Raw genomic sequence first — 14574 nt, 5'->3', positions numbered from 1 at the left:
ATGGGTGGTTTTAGTTCTAATAACTTCACATTTCTAGTTCTAATTGCTACCTTTGTGTGGTTCTCAAGTACTACTGAAACTTGCTATGCCACAAGGACCAACCATTGGAGGCATGCTAGAGATGCCTTTGGTTCACACCATGAAGAAGCCCAATATCAAGCCATTCTTGATAAATCGGAACCAAAACATCCGCCTCTGCCGCTAGAAGAACCGTACGCTGATCCTCCACACCAAGGTTCGATGTTTAATGTGCTCGACTATGGAGCTAAGGGGGATGGTACATCCGATGATACAAAGGTGAGCTACATGTTTTTTTAGTTGGGTGTCCCGAGCTATGATCAAATTAGAAACATCAGTCCTGATAAGCCCAGTGCAAATGAGATATTCTACCACATCCCCTGTATGGCATGGGGCCTCAAAAAGCGGTCTATTAAGACACTAAACATTGTTGACGTCTTATGTATAAATATATTGTAGTGAGTACTTGTGTAGTTAAAATAATTGTTGGCATTCCAAGTAATAATTGTACGACACAGGCATTTGAAGCTGCTTGGGAAGATACTTGTAAAGTCGAGGCATCAATGATGATCGTGCCATCGGGTTACAAGTTTCTTGTCGGACCCACTTCGTTCTCTGGCTCGCACTGTCGTAAAAACGTTCATTTTCTGGTACATCACACGGTCATACCTTATTCTTGCAGTTTCAAAAATAGTACGCATATGTTTAAAATTCAATGAAAAACCAGCAACTACCTTTGAAAGTATAAATGCTATACATAGGCAAATGGTTGGTATATAAATGTATAAGAAAAAGGTAATAAATCTTGGGCCCCACTAGCCTTAGCCACAAAGTGAGCCAAAAAATGTCCTCTCACATTGGTGTCCTTGAAGACGGATTTGTATGAGATCGGTTAGAGTTGTTGGTAATCAATTTTTACTTTGAATAAATTTATGCCGCCAACTTATTACGCATTATAAACAAGAGTACGAGTATAACAATAATAAGTTCATACATAGTATATAGTTGTCATTTTTATCTAAAATATATATCAAATATTTTTGCAGCTTGATGGTACAATCTTAGCTCCAACGGACTCCGAATCATGGGGTTCGGGTCTCGACCAATGGCTTGAATTTACAAAACTCATAGGATTCACAATCAAGGGAAAAGGCACCCTTGACGGAAGGGGTTCGGTTTGGTGGACAAAATCTAAACTCAATGAGCAGTCAAGTGGCTCGGTGGATGCGAACATGCCGAGTACTAGGCCCATGGTAAGGACCAAATGAAGTCAGAAGCGTCTTTTGTTAACCATGAGTGTTATATAACATATACTTCTTTTTGTACAGGCGTTGAGGTTTGTTGAGGGTGCTAGTGTGACAGTCACAGGCATAACAATCCAAAACAGTCCCCAATTCCACCTTACGTTCGATAACTGTGACGGAGTATTAGTACACAGTTGCAACATCTCGTCTCCGAGCGATAGTCCCAACACCGACGGCATTCACTTACACAACTCCAAGAATGTGATAATCCGTGACACAGATCTTGCTTGTGGTAACAACTTAACTTGTTTTATATGTGAGATTAATTAATATCGAGTGATCCGATGGCTCATATATCAGATATTAAAGTGGTATTTGAATTTATGTGGTGAACAGGAGATGATTGTATATCTATACAAACAGGATGCACAAATGTAGTTGTACATAATGTGAATTGTGGACCAGGGCATGGAATAAGCATTGGAAGCTTAGGATTGGATGGCACAACATCATGTGTCTCCAATATCACTGTTAGAGACATCAATATGCATAACACAATGACTGGTGTTAGGGTCAAGACATGGCAGGGTGGGGCAGGGTTGGTAAAAGGAGTATTGTTCTCAAACATTCGAGTTTCGGAAGTTGAAACTCCGATCGTGATCGATCAGTACTATTGTGATCATGGCAACTGCAAGAACAGCATATCCGCTGTTGGTATAATGGATATTGCGTATCAGAGTATACGGGGAACGTATACGGTACAACCTGTGCACCTGGCATGCAGTGATAACAAGGCTTGTATGGACTTGGTATTGTCTGATATTGAACTCAAACCAAACCCAACAGATCAACAGATGTATAAACCATTCTGTTGGCAGGCTTTTGGAAAGATGAATGCTCCCATCATGCCTGAAATTGATTGTTTACAAGAAGGCCAACCATCAAGCAGTTGGGATGCCAATGATGGTACATGTGCAGCAGCATGATTTGAATACACTTTGGTGCAACAATGATCCATATTCTGTTCTATTATGTCTTGTATAGTATACCAAACGCACCCTTAAAAATGAGTGGAATTATAAAAAATACGCACAAGTGGTTTGAACGTCTAACTATAACTTATGAAAGAAAAAGGTTTGGCCATTAATATATCGTATAAGAGGCATATGCATAGATAGATAGATAGATACATGATTAAAGAGGAAGACGGTTAATTTGTAAGAAGACGAGAAGTTACATGGGATATAAAACATATGATCACATCTGATACAAACATGTTGCATTGACCGGTCATAAAAGGATGACCTTTCCCGTGACTCTTGATCGCGTTGACCAGGTTACCCACATCCCTTTTGAACATATTATATCAGTTGGCAAAGGGACATGGTGACCGGTGACTTTACCCGATCATGCACAAAAAACATTTTTAATAATAAAATAATATATCTATTTGTTATTATATTGTTTTATTAATGGATTAAACTATTAATCTATATATTTAATTAGAAAAATTGAATAAAATATTAATACAAATTTTTAAAGGCTTACTATATTGACCTCCAAATATAGAGTTCAACATTTTAGACCTCCATTTTTTTAGTGTTTTAATGTTGATTTGAAGATGAAAACACATCTATTTTTGTGTCTTTAGGCATTGTTTGACGAAAAATAAACTAGCTTATAAGTTAACTTATTTTTTGGATGGAAGTTTGGATGCACATAAGATAACTTATTAAAATGCTACTTAGAGTAAGGTTTTGGTATTTATATGATATGTTAATAATTATTTAAAATCATAAATAAAATTTTTTTCCTTAAATTTACCGTAATAAATCCAAATATTATAATATACATAATAATAAAAATATTATATTTTTAATTTTTTTTTATCATTTTGTTTGTATTAGTTAAAATATTAATATAATTAAAAATTTGTTTCAATCATATTTTAAAATATTATAATTAATTAAAATTTCAAGATGTCATTTTTTATTATTTTATATTTTTATTAGTTAGTTTTGTCAAACATGACTTATTTATTTTTATCGAACATAATTTATTTATCAAATAATATTTTTAATATTGAATGGGAGATGATATTAGACTAGTTAAAATTATTGATAATCAATTTTTTTTTACAATTATAATCAAATTTAATCTTTGAAACTTTCCTCTCACCATGTCTCATGTTAACCGCCACGAGATACGCATACGTATAATAGATATGTTATACGGTTTCTTTTGCTTCGATCCAGTCGCGACTCTTCTCCCTCAATCAGGCTGTAGTACAAGTGAAGGCACCAAATTCGTTATAGCTCGCATGTTTGATTCAAGATAACAGTCTCCTGTATATCAAATTGGCAGAACCCTAACTGTTTAATGATCGAGATTATTTTGATTTGATGAACCTTCTTAGGAAAAACTAATGACTGGGAACGAGTTTCGGTTCTTCTTGTCTTGTGACATCAATCTGCCAGTGACTTTCAGAATTGAAAAGTTAGAAGGACATTTACCTTCGACTAATTCCTCTAATCCAGGTGAATTCCTTTGCGATCCCCGTTTTTTGATTTGAATTTTGGTGATTTTATGAAACCCTAGTTCGATACTTTGGTACCTGTTAGTTTACTGTTTCTTTAGTTTTGTTCTAATTCAAGGAAATAGTGCTTTATTGCGGGCATCTTTTTAAAGCAGTTCATGCTTCTGAATTTTTCAATATTGACAACGATACTATAGGATATAATCTAAATGTTATGGAAAAACATTCAGTGCTCGTGGAGTATACATGACGGCCAAGACTGTAGCTTCAATGAATGTTACCATCAAACGTACCACAATTCCTCTTTCTCCTATTAATTTTATACCGTCTTCTAAAAGGAAAATATGGTACTTTTGGTGGGAACATTGGTGGTAAGACATATATTTACTCTAATGACTTGGCCAAGAAGATTGTGAGTTAGCTCGACTGTATTATTCGTGGCATATGAATGATCTGATGTTTCCATGATCATGTATCCACCAACGATCCATAGCTTAGTATTAATTACTGGTACCCAGTGCTAAATATCTACTGAAATTCAAGATGCCCCATTTTTAAATTTGGGGTTTACTCACATATATCCTTAGTTGTTTTTGTGGTTTAATGGTGTATCAAATGCATTATTGGTCATGTTATGAAGTTAATTTCTAATGTCTACTGTGATAAACTTGAAATGATGTAAGAAATTGATCATCATGTTTCCATTCTGTTATTTTGTCAGTACGGGAAGAAAATAAATTGTGAATTATCAAGTAACTTATTTGATGCGCATCAACTTGAGCACCAAAATCTACCCACACCCACCAAACAAGTATTTGTATGTGAGATATATGACAAGTCTTAGTTGAATATGCAGCGGATTTAGGTGGCGTTGTTGATGACAACAAACCAGAGCTGTATGTTGAGTGTGCATTGTACATTGATGGTGCTCCATTTGGGCTTCCCATGAGAACAAGGTTTCTGTAGCACGCCTTTTTAGTGTGTCTATATATTTTTCTTTTCCAGGACTATTTTAATTACTAATGAAATTATGTTCAGGCTAGAGTCTTCTGGACCACCTATTTGCTGGGGAGAACTCATTACATTGAGTACCAAATATCGGGACTTGACTACAAACTCTCAACTTGCATTAACAGTAAGTTACCAGTTTTGCTGTCTAATAAATTCACCTGCTTTGCTTTCCCCTTCTCATCTTTCCTATCTGCATTGAGCTGACATAAGAAAACATATTTTTTTCCTATTCCAACTTTAATTCCTTTATTCCTAGAGCTCACGGTATGAAGATGTTATAGACTGTTCCCTCTTGACGATTTTTACACAGATAGAAGTAGAATCCTTGATTATTCCTCCAGCCTTCTGGGTTTTTCTCTTAGGATCATGTCCGAGAAGAATTTTTTCTCCTGTTCTATTTCATATGACTTCCGTGTCATATTAGACTTGTTACCATGCAATTCCTTGCAATAACTACCTTCTTCAGACCAAGATTTTCTAAAGCATGCAATACCATTTACTGTAGGTTTGGGATGTTTCATGTGGGAAAAATGAGGGATTGATTGGCGGGGCTACCATCCATCTCTTTAATATGAAAAAGCAACTCAAGACAGGGAAACACAAACTTAGGCTTTGGCAAGGCAAGGAGGCGGATGGATCGATTCACTCTACAACTCCTGGAAAGGTTTTGTGTTTCTTATCTTGGTCATCAAACATATCATGTTTCTAATTTTTATACTGTCCGCTTTCTCACCAATCACTAATTATTAATGTGTGTAGGTTCCTAAAGAGGAGCGTGGGGAGTTGGAGCGATTAGAGAAGCTTGTGAATAAGTATGAGAGAGGGCAGATCCAGCGAGTTGATTGGTTGGACCGCCTTGCTTTTAAAGCTATGGACAAAATTAAAGATCTTGAAAGCAGTAAAAATGGAAGTTCTCATTTGTATGTGCTTGTTGATTTCTGCAGTTTTGAACATCGAGTTGTTCTACAGGTGTGTTTTATCAATTCTCTTGTGCAAGACTTTCTCTTTTTCCCGATTTCTTCAGCTATCTGAAGTCCATTAGTATGTTGAAAGCATTAGTTCTGAAATATATTTATCATCAGAGAAAGCCAAGAATAAAATCTTGAATGGAAGTTTTATGTTGCTGATGCTGTGAATTCTATTTTTGACCCTTATGTTCTGATATGCTAGGAATCCGGGCCAAATTTATTAATACCAGCTTCTATAACTTCAACTAATGAACTAGTTACTGTATGGGACCCGGAAGTAGGGAAAATCAACCCTTCTGAGCACAAGCAATTGAAGCTTGCAAGGAGTTTGAATCGTGGTATCATTGATAGAGATCTTAAGCCCAGTTCTACTGAAAGGAAGTAAGTTGTTCTAAAAGATGAATCATTTGGTTTTTAAATGGTGTTACAGTATCTGTATTCACTTGTATCACGGATTGCAGGCTGATTGATCCTCTCATTTGAGTCTTTTTTCAAAATTAATGTTTTATATTATATGCTTTCTATCACATTGACATCGATGGTATATGGCTTCAGACATATATCTCTCTCATCCTTTGGATAGTTTGTGCTTGCCACCACCCATATGAGATGTTTGATCTTTCGTTCCAAAATGATTGGGCCAAACACACTTTCTGGATTTTTTGAACAACTACTGCATCATCTTTTTGTAGTTCTTCATTTGACGAGACTATGCTAGGTATTGATATGAAAAATTGGAGGAGACACCTTGGAATCTGAAATTTTAGACTAAAGCAGAATAGAACTGAGTAAATGAATTGCAACTTAGTGGTGTTGATAGGGGAGTAGAAGTTTAGGTACACAAGTTTGGGCAAGATGAATGATATGTTCACTTATTTGAGATCAGTTTTAAAAATCGAGGAGAGATTAGAAATAGGACAGGAGCAGGGTAAATGAAACGTTGAGAAAATTCTAGAGTCATAGCGATAAGTTTGATAGACGCTTGAAAGGCCAGTTCTATAGGAGATCTGTAAGACCTACTATGATTTATGAGGCTGGATTTTTAGGCCATAAAAAATAACGTTACACAAATAAATGTAAGCAATTTTTTAGGTAAATGTGTGACCATGCAATGATGGACATACTTAAAAAAAGGATGTTCAGTTGCTCCACCAAACTACAACATTCAAACAAGTTGGTAGACCTATGAATGTTAAGGTGGATGTGTGGCCGTATAACGAAGGTCAAAATTAGAGAGTAGTACACTTCAATATCATCCAGGATCCCATTTTTGCCTTTTGGCAATGCATTCCTTCTTCATCTGAATATGTAGAACTAATAGTTCTTTCTCAAATGAAATAAAGGAATATTCAGTAGAAAGTGTCGTCGTCGTCATCATTTTTTACTTGGTAACAGCAGAGTGGCAGGTTCATTAGATGTAACACTACAATGACAGGTTTCCCATTATTGATATCATGAACTTATTTGTTGACATTTTAGCCTTTTGACACTTGTTTGGACATATTTGAAGTCTGTTTGCCTGTAGTTTTTGCAATACATGAATGTATATGTATATGCATGAAAATGTCTAGAAAATCACCTACCATGGAAAGGGATACAAGTTAATAATTGATCTTTACCCAAAAAGGGTTATACTTGATTCTAACACTTCAATTTGTGCAAGTACTATGTGTCTCTGATGCGTCAGGATAGCCTTTTTTCACATAAATGGTGCACATAAAGGTTTCTGGGATTATGATATGTGATCTTGTAGGTCAAGATCACAAAATTGGCCTGTATCTTCATTAATCCTTAGCAAAGTCCCAAAGAATATGTTCTCACATTAGTACATATTACATGAATGGTATGCCAACTTCCCTAATAACTTTCTTTACAGTAGTAATATGGGTTGCTACAGTTTTCAGTATAAGCAGATAACGTACCTTTCCTTGATCTTACTAACTGATAGTATATCTAGATAAGGTTGTTTTTATCTCTAGTAATTCAGCTAATTACTATTTCATTACAAGTGCTAGTGTAGAGTATCATTATATCCCTGTATCCTGCTTATTAGGTCGATACAGAGGATACTAAAGTACCCACCAACACGAACTTTGAGTGGAGATGAAAGACAGTTGCTGTGGAAATTTCGCTTTTCGTTAATGTCAGAGAAAAGAGCTCTAACAAAGTTTCTCCGTTGTGTTGAGTGGAGTGATGTTCAGGTACATATGCAAGCTATTCTCCCTTCTTCATGCACATGCGTTCTAAGCGGTGTTGTTTAGTTGTATCTGTAACCATCTGGGTAAATAAAATATGCTGAATAATTCGATTTTTGAACTTAATACATGACCATTTCTCTTTAAGCAACACTGCTAATGAGAAACATGTGACCTCTGATTCTTCTCATATCGATCTCAAGAAGTTTCACTCAGTTGGTTGGTCCTCTCCCGTCTATCAAACAACATTGTGATTTCAGTATGCTTGGATCTTTCTGTATTTCAGGAAGCAAAGCAGGCAATTGAACTGATGGGTAGGTGGGAGATGATTGATGTATGTGATGCATTAGAGCTTCTGTCTCCTGTTTTCGAGAGTGAAGAGGTATGTGCTGAATACACGCAAGTCCATATGAGTTCTGCATAACTGCACACTGTACATTGAAGCAACCCTGGTAACTAGCTGTTTGTTGTTCTGTACAATGTTGTTGAGCTGTTACTGTTTACATCAAATTGTGAATTAGCTGTACAGTTTCCTAAGATCTACTGCCTGAAAGATTAAATGGACAAGAAAATAACCCCTTCTAGTATTATTACTGTTTGAATAGGCATATGCTTCTCAATTCCTCATTTCTTTTTTAATAATTACTCATCTGTTGTTACCATCAAATGAGAATCAATCCAAGTACTATTAGTATTCTGGAGTAGTTACCATCATCGTGCTACTGCTATACCTTCTTAATTACTTTTTGGTGTCAAAATCAGGAATACATCTATGATTTGATTGACTACTAGACACTCAATTTGTATTTTCATTTGAAAAGCTTTAGAGAACAATATGACATAGCTTGAGTGTATATAGTCATGATATGTCTTCATTCACAGTGGTAGTTGATGCAACTCTAAAGGTACAAAGCGAACTTTTGGTACTAAAAGGCTTGATAAGCAGGAATAAGTTAGCTTATATGGCATAAAATTTTAACGAGGATAATAAGGTTGAAAGGAGAACTCCATAGGGCAAGAATTGATCAGTGTTATGTTATATCACTGAATGATTGGTAACCAACAAACTTTCCAATTCAGAAATAGATGTAGCAGAGACTAGAACTCTCAGAAGGGCCTTGTATCCTACAGAAGATAAGACTTTCTAATATGCATGCATAGTAGATCGTAGAAGTGCGAGTTAGTATGAGAGACAATACTTGAGATTGACACTCATAAATATTTGTGTTAACTGTTGAGCATTGTTTTCTATAAAGCTCTTTCAGACTAAAATACAGCCTTTTTGCTTGACATGTAAAAGTCAGGAAAATTTTGATTGTTATGTAAAAATACATCATCACACATTACTATGAACGTATTATTTATAAGCAAGAACTTCGTTTCACCAAACATCAAAATAGATTGTCCTTTGACATAATTGTTGGGAAACATTGAGCTATTATTTATGATTTTCATGAAAATGTGTTCTGGGAAGCATTCTATGCTTAGCTAAAATTGACAACAACGAGAAAATATTTATTTGGAAAGTTCAATTGTAGTTTATTTCATTAAAAACCACAAAAGAAGTTGAAAAAACGAAAGGCCTGTTTGGTTTGGGGAGAAACCAAAAGCCAAAGGAATCCTTCTGCTTGGGATTGACATAATATTTTATTAGTGTGAAAGTTGGCTAATCAGTTGCCACGTACTATTTTTCTTCATAATATCTGTCGCTTGCTCTTCGTTCTCTCCCCTGCAATTCTTTATGCAGCTTTACATACAAATACGAGGTAGACTATTATCCAAATCTTAACTGTTGTGAATATCAATTCAGGGAAGACCAAAATATCTCAGGCAGCACTAGTTATGAAGGATATAATAACTTCACTGTAGGCTTAACAGAATGTATTCCTTTATACAGACTCAAATTATAGAAACAAGTATTAATTTCTTTCAACTAAAATGATAGGGATGAAAGAGTACATATAGTTTTAGAAATATATATCAACTGTTACAGTATCTGAAGCATTCTGTAATGTTAAACATGGGAATTTCCTGCTTTCTTCATGTTCTTTTCACTGTGATCAATATGTACAATTCCAACTTTTTAGCTTATTTAATCAAATTCTAGCACGTGGTAAGTATTCTACTTTGTTGAAGTGTAGTACTCACCAGTTGTAATTTGATTTTGACTTATTGACAGGTTCGTGCACATGCTGTCCGCGTTCTTGAAAGAGCCGATGATGAGGAGCTCCAGTGTTATTTACTTCAGCTTGTTCAAGCTCTGCGGTTTGAGCGCTCTGATAAATCTCGTCTTTCTCAATTCCTCGTGCAACGATGTATGCCTGCTATGATATCTATGAAAAAGAATCTTAAGAGTTATCTCCCAACTTGTTTCTGCAATCCAACATTCTCTTTGCGTTTTGTAGCATTGTCCAACATTGAGCTTGCTAGCTTCCTTCGGTGGTATGTCGCGGTTGAACTGCATGATCCTGCATATGCGAAACGTTTTTATTCTACGTACGAGATGCTGGAAGAAAATTTGATAAAGGTGCGGGTTCTGTTAAGCAACTACTGTAGTCCAACTTATAATCTTATCACATAGCTCATGTAGGTGATATCAATGACTTATCTTTCAGCTATCAAAGTTGTCTTAAGACTAGTCTTTGAGTTCAGTAGTGACCCACATTTTCTAACAATGCCATGTGCAAATATTAGTTATAGATGAATTTGGCCTAATATCTTATCACACCGCCAATTAATCAATGAATCATGATCACTTTACTTTTGATTTTATAGTTGGGAACTGGGGCCTGTGATGGTGGAGATGGCTTTAAGTTGTGGCAGAGCCTGGTTCGTGAGACAGAACTGACAGCTCAGTTGTGTTCTGTAATGAGAGATGTACGGAATGTACGAGGAGGTACTCAGAAGAAGATTGAAAAGCTCAGGCATCTCCTATCCGGCCTTCTTAGTGAACTTACATACTTTGAGGAGGTAATATATGATAGAAGGTCTACTGACCATGCTCTTATGTTTAACTTGTAGCTAATAATGAATATGTGGTGTGTGTCACTGTTCTTAGAGTATATCTGATCTCATAAGTTGCTCATAAACTTTGCTGGTAACATGCTTACACACATCTTGATCTTGACATTTTTAGCCTATACGATCACCTTTGGCACCAACTGTTCTTATCACCGGGATTATTCCGTCAGACTCATCAATATTTAAGAGTGCACTGCATCCTTTGCGCCTTGCTTTTAGAACAGCCAATGGGGGGTGTTGCAAAATCATCTTCAAGAAGGGGGATGATCTTCGACAAGATCAGTTGGTATGGGACTGAACATTCTTTTTTCAGTTGAAAGGCCCTAATAGAAGTTGGTTCTTTTAATTTAGATAAACTTATGCATATTTGGTCATTTGTGTAGGTCGTTCAGATGGTGTCACTCATGGATCGTTTGCTTAAGTTGGAAAATCTTGATCTACATTTAACGCCATACAGGGTGTTGGCCACTGGACATGATGAGGGCATGATGGAATTCATACCATCAAAGTCTTTAGCACAGGTATGTCTTCTATCTGAGGGTAAGCTTTAGGCATTTCAGTTGTCCCATTCTGCTGTTTAACAGAAACGGTTTGTTAGGAATACCTTGATGCTGTGATATGCTGATATATTGGCCAAGGTGTTGGATACCCAAGTTATAGGTGCCATATATCTAGTCATTCGAGAAGAGGCTATTATTATGGTCATTTGACACCTTGATTGAAAGTTGAAAGTTCTTGCATGGATATGCTTCAGTTGAACTAAAGTGCTTATATTGACCATTATTCTTTGTACAACTGTTCATGAGTTGGCTGCAATAGTTCATCTCCATCAATAGTTCATTCTTATGCCTTATTTTGTTGAAACCCCCGGATATTCTTCTGCTTTAACCTTAAAAATGTCATGAATCTAGGATAGAAGTTTCTCTGGACTCGTTCATTTACTTGTGACACCTGCTGTGATATTATATTGGTATTTTTTGTATGCAGATCCTTTCAGAGCACCGAAGTATTACAAGCTACTTGCAGAAGTTTCATCCAGATGAGGAGGGACCTTTCGGGATTACAGCCACTTGCCTTGAAACATTCATCAAAAGTTGTGCAGGCTACTCAGTGATCACGTACATACTCGGCATTGGAGATAGGTGAGTCAATCTACAATACCAAGTCCTCCTTTGGATATTTTATGATGTTCTTTTTTATTCCAAGGCTGCTTCATGTGCTATAAATTAATAATGTTTTATGTTTTCCGTTATTCATCACTATACACTTTCTGGATTTCGGTTTCTTCTTACGTTTCAGTTCATTTTTGTTTTAATCATCAGTCCACTTATCGTTGTATCTGTGCAGGCACCTTGACAATCTTCTACTTAGGGATGATGGCCGCCTCTTCCATGTTGATTTTGGTTTTATCTTAGGTCGTGACCCAAAGCCCTTCCCTCCACCTATGAAGCTTTGTAAAGAAATGGTGGAAGCTATGGGTGGAGCTGAAAGGTATGACTCATATCAAGAATCACTCAATAAATTCTTCGCATTGCAATGTATATAGGGTGACTTACTTCTCTTATCCGGCAGCCAATATTATACGAGATTCAAATCCTATTGCTGTGAGGCATATAACATCCTTCGGAAATCAAGTAACTTAATATTGAACCTCTTTCATCTGATGGCGGGCTCCAACATTCCCGATATAGCTTCTGATCCTGAAAAAGGCATTTTAAAGGTGAACCATGTTCCATCTTTTGATGATTTATGCTTGTAAATGTAATTATTCAGGTTTCATTACATTTCAAATGAGTTGGTTTTTAATTTTTGGGTAGTATGTTGGTTAATGTGGTGTTAGTTGATTCCTGTAGCTTCAAGAGAAATTTCGGCTGGACTTGGATGATGAAGATTGTATACATTTCTTCCAGGATCTCATCAACGAAAGTGTTAGTGCTTTGTTCCCACAAATGGTTGAGACCATTCATCGGTGGGCACAATACTGGAGATGATCAATCGATCAATCATCAACCATATTTAGTCGCATTTTACTAGTATTTTAGCTTCTTCATATCTGTTGTGGGCTGCTATACAGGTTTGATTCATCATTCATTGCCTAGAGTTTCATTTTCATAATATTTCCTATCACATGTTGCCAAAATGATGTTAGCAGCTTAATGAGCTTAATGGGACTCGTAGCTTATTCGGTTAGCTATACATGATTCTTTGATAGTGGCTTAATGATAATAGAAAGTGGTTTATTTAGCAAGCTTCTAGGGGGAACTTTATGCAGAAAGCCAAGTTTTTTCTAAACCTGTCCCATCCAATTGAAAAATATGCTCCTTTCATCTATAAAAAACCCCTCCTAAACAAAAACCTCCATACTCAATACAGACAGATTAATTCTTTATCTATTCAAGAATTGGTAGAAAACCAACCAAACAAATGTATATGAATTTATTAATATCTGAATCTCCCTTTTTTCTTCAGGTTGCAAAGGGCTTGTGGAGGAAATAATGTGTATAAAGATGTAAATAGTACTAGATTTGCTGTCATCTTTACATATATTGGTTTAATTAGTTTGTAAAAAATTGGCATATGATGGGTTAGATTGTAAAGAATCAGGATTGATATTATATCCATGATATATGCAGGGATTGCTGGTATTATTTTTCATTGTTAAAAACAGAAGACGACTTTTCAAGTTGGAGCTAACACAATTATGTTTCAGTCGATATTTCGGTTTCCTCTGAATTGAGCTGGCGCTCAACTAATCGAAAACTATACTTGTTTTGGTTTGGTGTAATTTTCGGTTCATATATATTTAAGCTAAATCAGTTTGTCGATGTATGGATTTTTGTGGTAATCAGGGTGTTCGGGCCAACTTTGCGTGCACCTTGACTAATTTCATGGGTCCTAATGATAGCAATAAAGACCCCCACTACGTGACATTGATAGTATCGATTCGTGCGAACTAGATTATTGCCATTTTAACTTCCCTATTAAATCAGAAAGTATTTTGGGTTTTTTTCTAAATGAATAATCACTTTTAAAAGGTCCATCTCAACATACCTTTTGAGAAAAGTAATCCAAACCAACGTATTGAAGGTCCATAAGAAAGAAAAGACTAAATAGATGTTCGGTTGGTTTTTAAACAAGTCTTTTATGAATAAAGTTGTATATGTATAATGGATTGATTTGTTTGTTTGGATTGGAGAGAATTCTATTTGTGAAAGTTTTTTCATAGATAGAAAGACGTTTTGTTAATTGGAAGGAAAATGTTTGGAAAAAAAAACTTGGTTTTTTGAGTAAAGCTCATCTCTAGAAGCTTATTGAATAAATTATTTTCTATATCATTAAGTCGTTATCGAACAATCATGTATAGTTGACCGAATAAACTGTAAATCTCATTAAATTCATTTAAGTTGCTAATAAATTGGCTTCAAGAAACACATTACAAGAATTGTTCCAAAATGTAGAGCATCCATCATCAAAATTCCATGTATGCATTTTAACAAAATATATATCATGTCTTTTCTTTTTTTTAATATGAATTGTTCGTTGAACAAAACATTAAACCATAAAATCAGAATAATTTGGAA

General features: G+C 35.6%; 2 protein-coding genes across 6 annotated transcripts; both read left to right on the top strand.

The window, feature by feature from the left end:
- Nucleotides 1-2248, top strand: LOC112528571 (polygalacturonase At1g48100-like). The gene is made up of 6 exons (XM_025139595.1): nt 1-130; nt 206-297; nt 537-668; nt 1065-1271; nt 1347-1554; nt 1659-2248. Exons 1-6 carry the CDS (start codon nt 1-3, stop codon nt 2246-2248), a joined length of 1359 nt encoding a protein of 452 aa, XP_024995363.1.
- A 1281-nt stretch (nt 2249-3529) lies between these two features.
- Nucleotides 3530-13676, top strand: LOC112527528 (phosphatidylinositol 3-kinase, root isoform). Of its 5 annotated transcripts, XM_025138214.1 has the most exons (19): nt 3540-3584; nt 3679-3799; nt 4655-4754; nt 4837-4933; nt 5315-5473; nt 5569-5778; nt 5980-6158; nt 7831-7978; nt 8259-8354; nt 10152-10287; nt 10378-10499; nt 10748-10942; nt 11109-11279; nt 11377-11514; nt 11981-12135; nt 12341-12484; nt 12566-12713; nt 12847-13067; nt 13463-13676. In XM_025138214.1, exons 2-18 carry the CDS (start codon nt 3688-3690, stop codon nt 12982-12984), a joined length of 2448 nt encoding a protein of 815 aa, XP_024993982.1. In that variant the 5' UTR covers nt 3540-3584; nt 3679-3687; the 3' UTR covers nt 12985-13067; nt 13463-13676. The 5 variants fall into 5 exon arrangements, with proteins under 5 accessions (XP_024993983.1, XP_024993981.1, XP_024993984.1 ...); XM_025138215.1 differs by having other exon boundaries at nt 3530-3799; nt 12904-13067; XM_025138213.1 differs by having other exon boundaries at nt 3530-3799.
- Nucleotides 13677-14574: the final 898 nt, after the last annotated feature.

Source organism: Cynara cardunculus, assembly GCF_001531365.2.
Source record: "Cynara cardunculus var. scolymus isolate 2C chromosome LG 15, CcrdV1, whole genome shotgun sequence".
NCBI lineage: Eukaryota > Viridiplantae > Streptophyta > Magnoliopsida > Asterales > Asteraceae > Cynara > Cynara cardunculus.
The sequence above is the reverse complement of the archived record's forward strand: the minus strand, read 5'-3'. Positions and strand labels throughout refer to the sequence as shown.

Excerpts from the sequence above, each read along its gene's own strand:
- LOC112527528 (XM_025138213.1), top strand. The coding sequence starts at position 3,688 with ATGACTGGGAACGAGTTTCGGTTCTTCTTGTCTTGTGACATCAATCTG. Across the intron at positions 10,943-11,108 it reads AACTTACATACTTTGAGGAG|CCTATACGATCACCTTTGGC; the intron begins GTAATATATGAT and ends TGACATTTTTAG. Across the intron at positions 12,714-12,846 it reads CTGAAAAAGGCATTTTAAAG|CTTCAAGAGAAATTTCGGCT; the intron begins GTGAACCATGTT and ends TGATTCCTGTAG.
- LOC112528571 (XM_025139595.1), top strand. The coding sequence starts at position 1 with ATGGGTGGTTTTAGTTCTAATAACTTCACATTTCTAGTTCTAATTGCT. Across the intron at positions 131-205 it reads GCATGCTAGAGATGCCTTTG|AAGAACCGTACGCTGATCCT; the intron begins GTTCACACCATG and ends CTCTGCCGCTAG. Across the intron at positions 298-536 it reads GTACATCCGATGATACAAAG|GCATTTGAAGCTGCTTGGGA; the intron begins GTGAGCTACATG and ends TGTACGACACAG.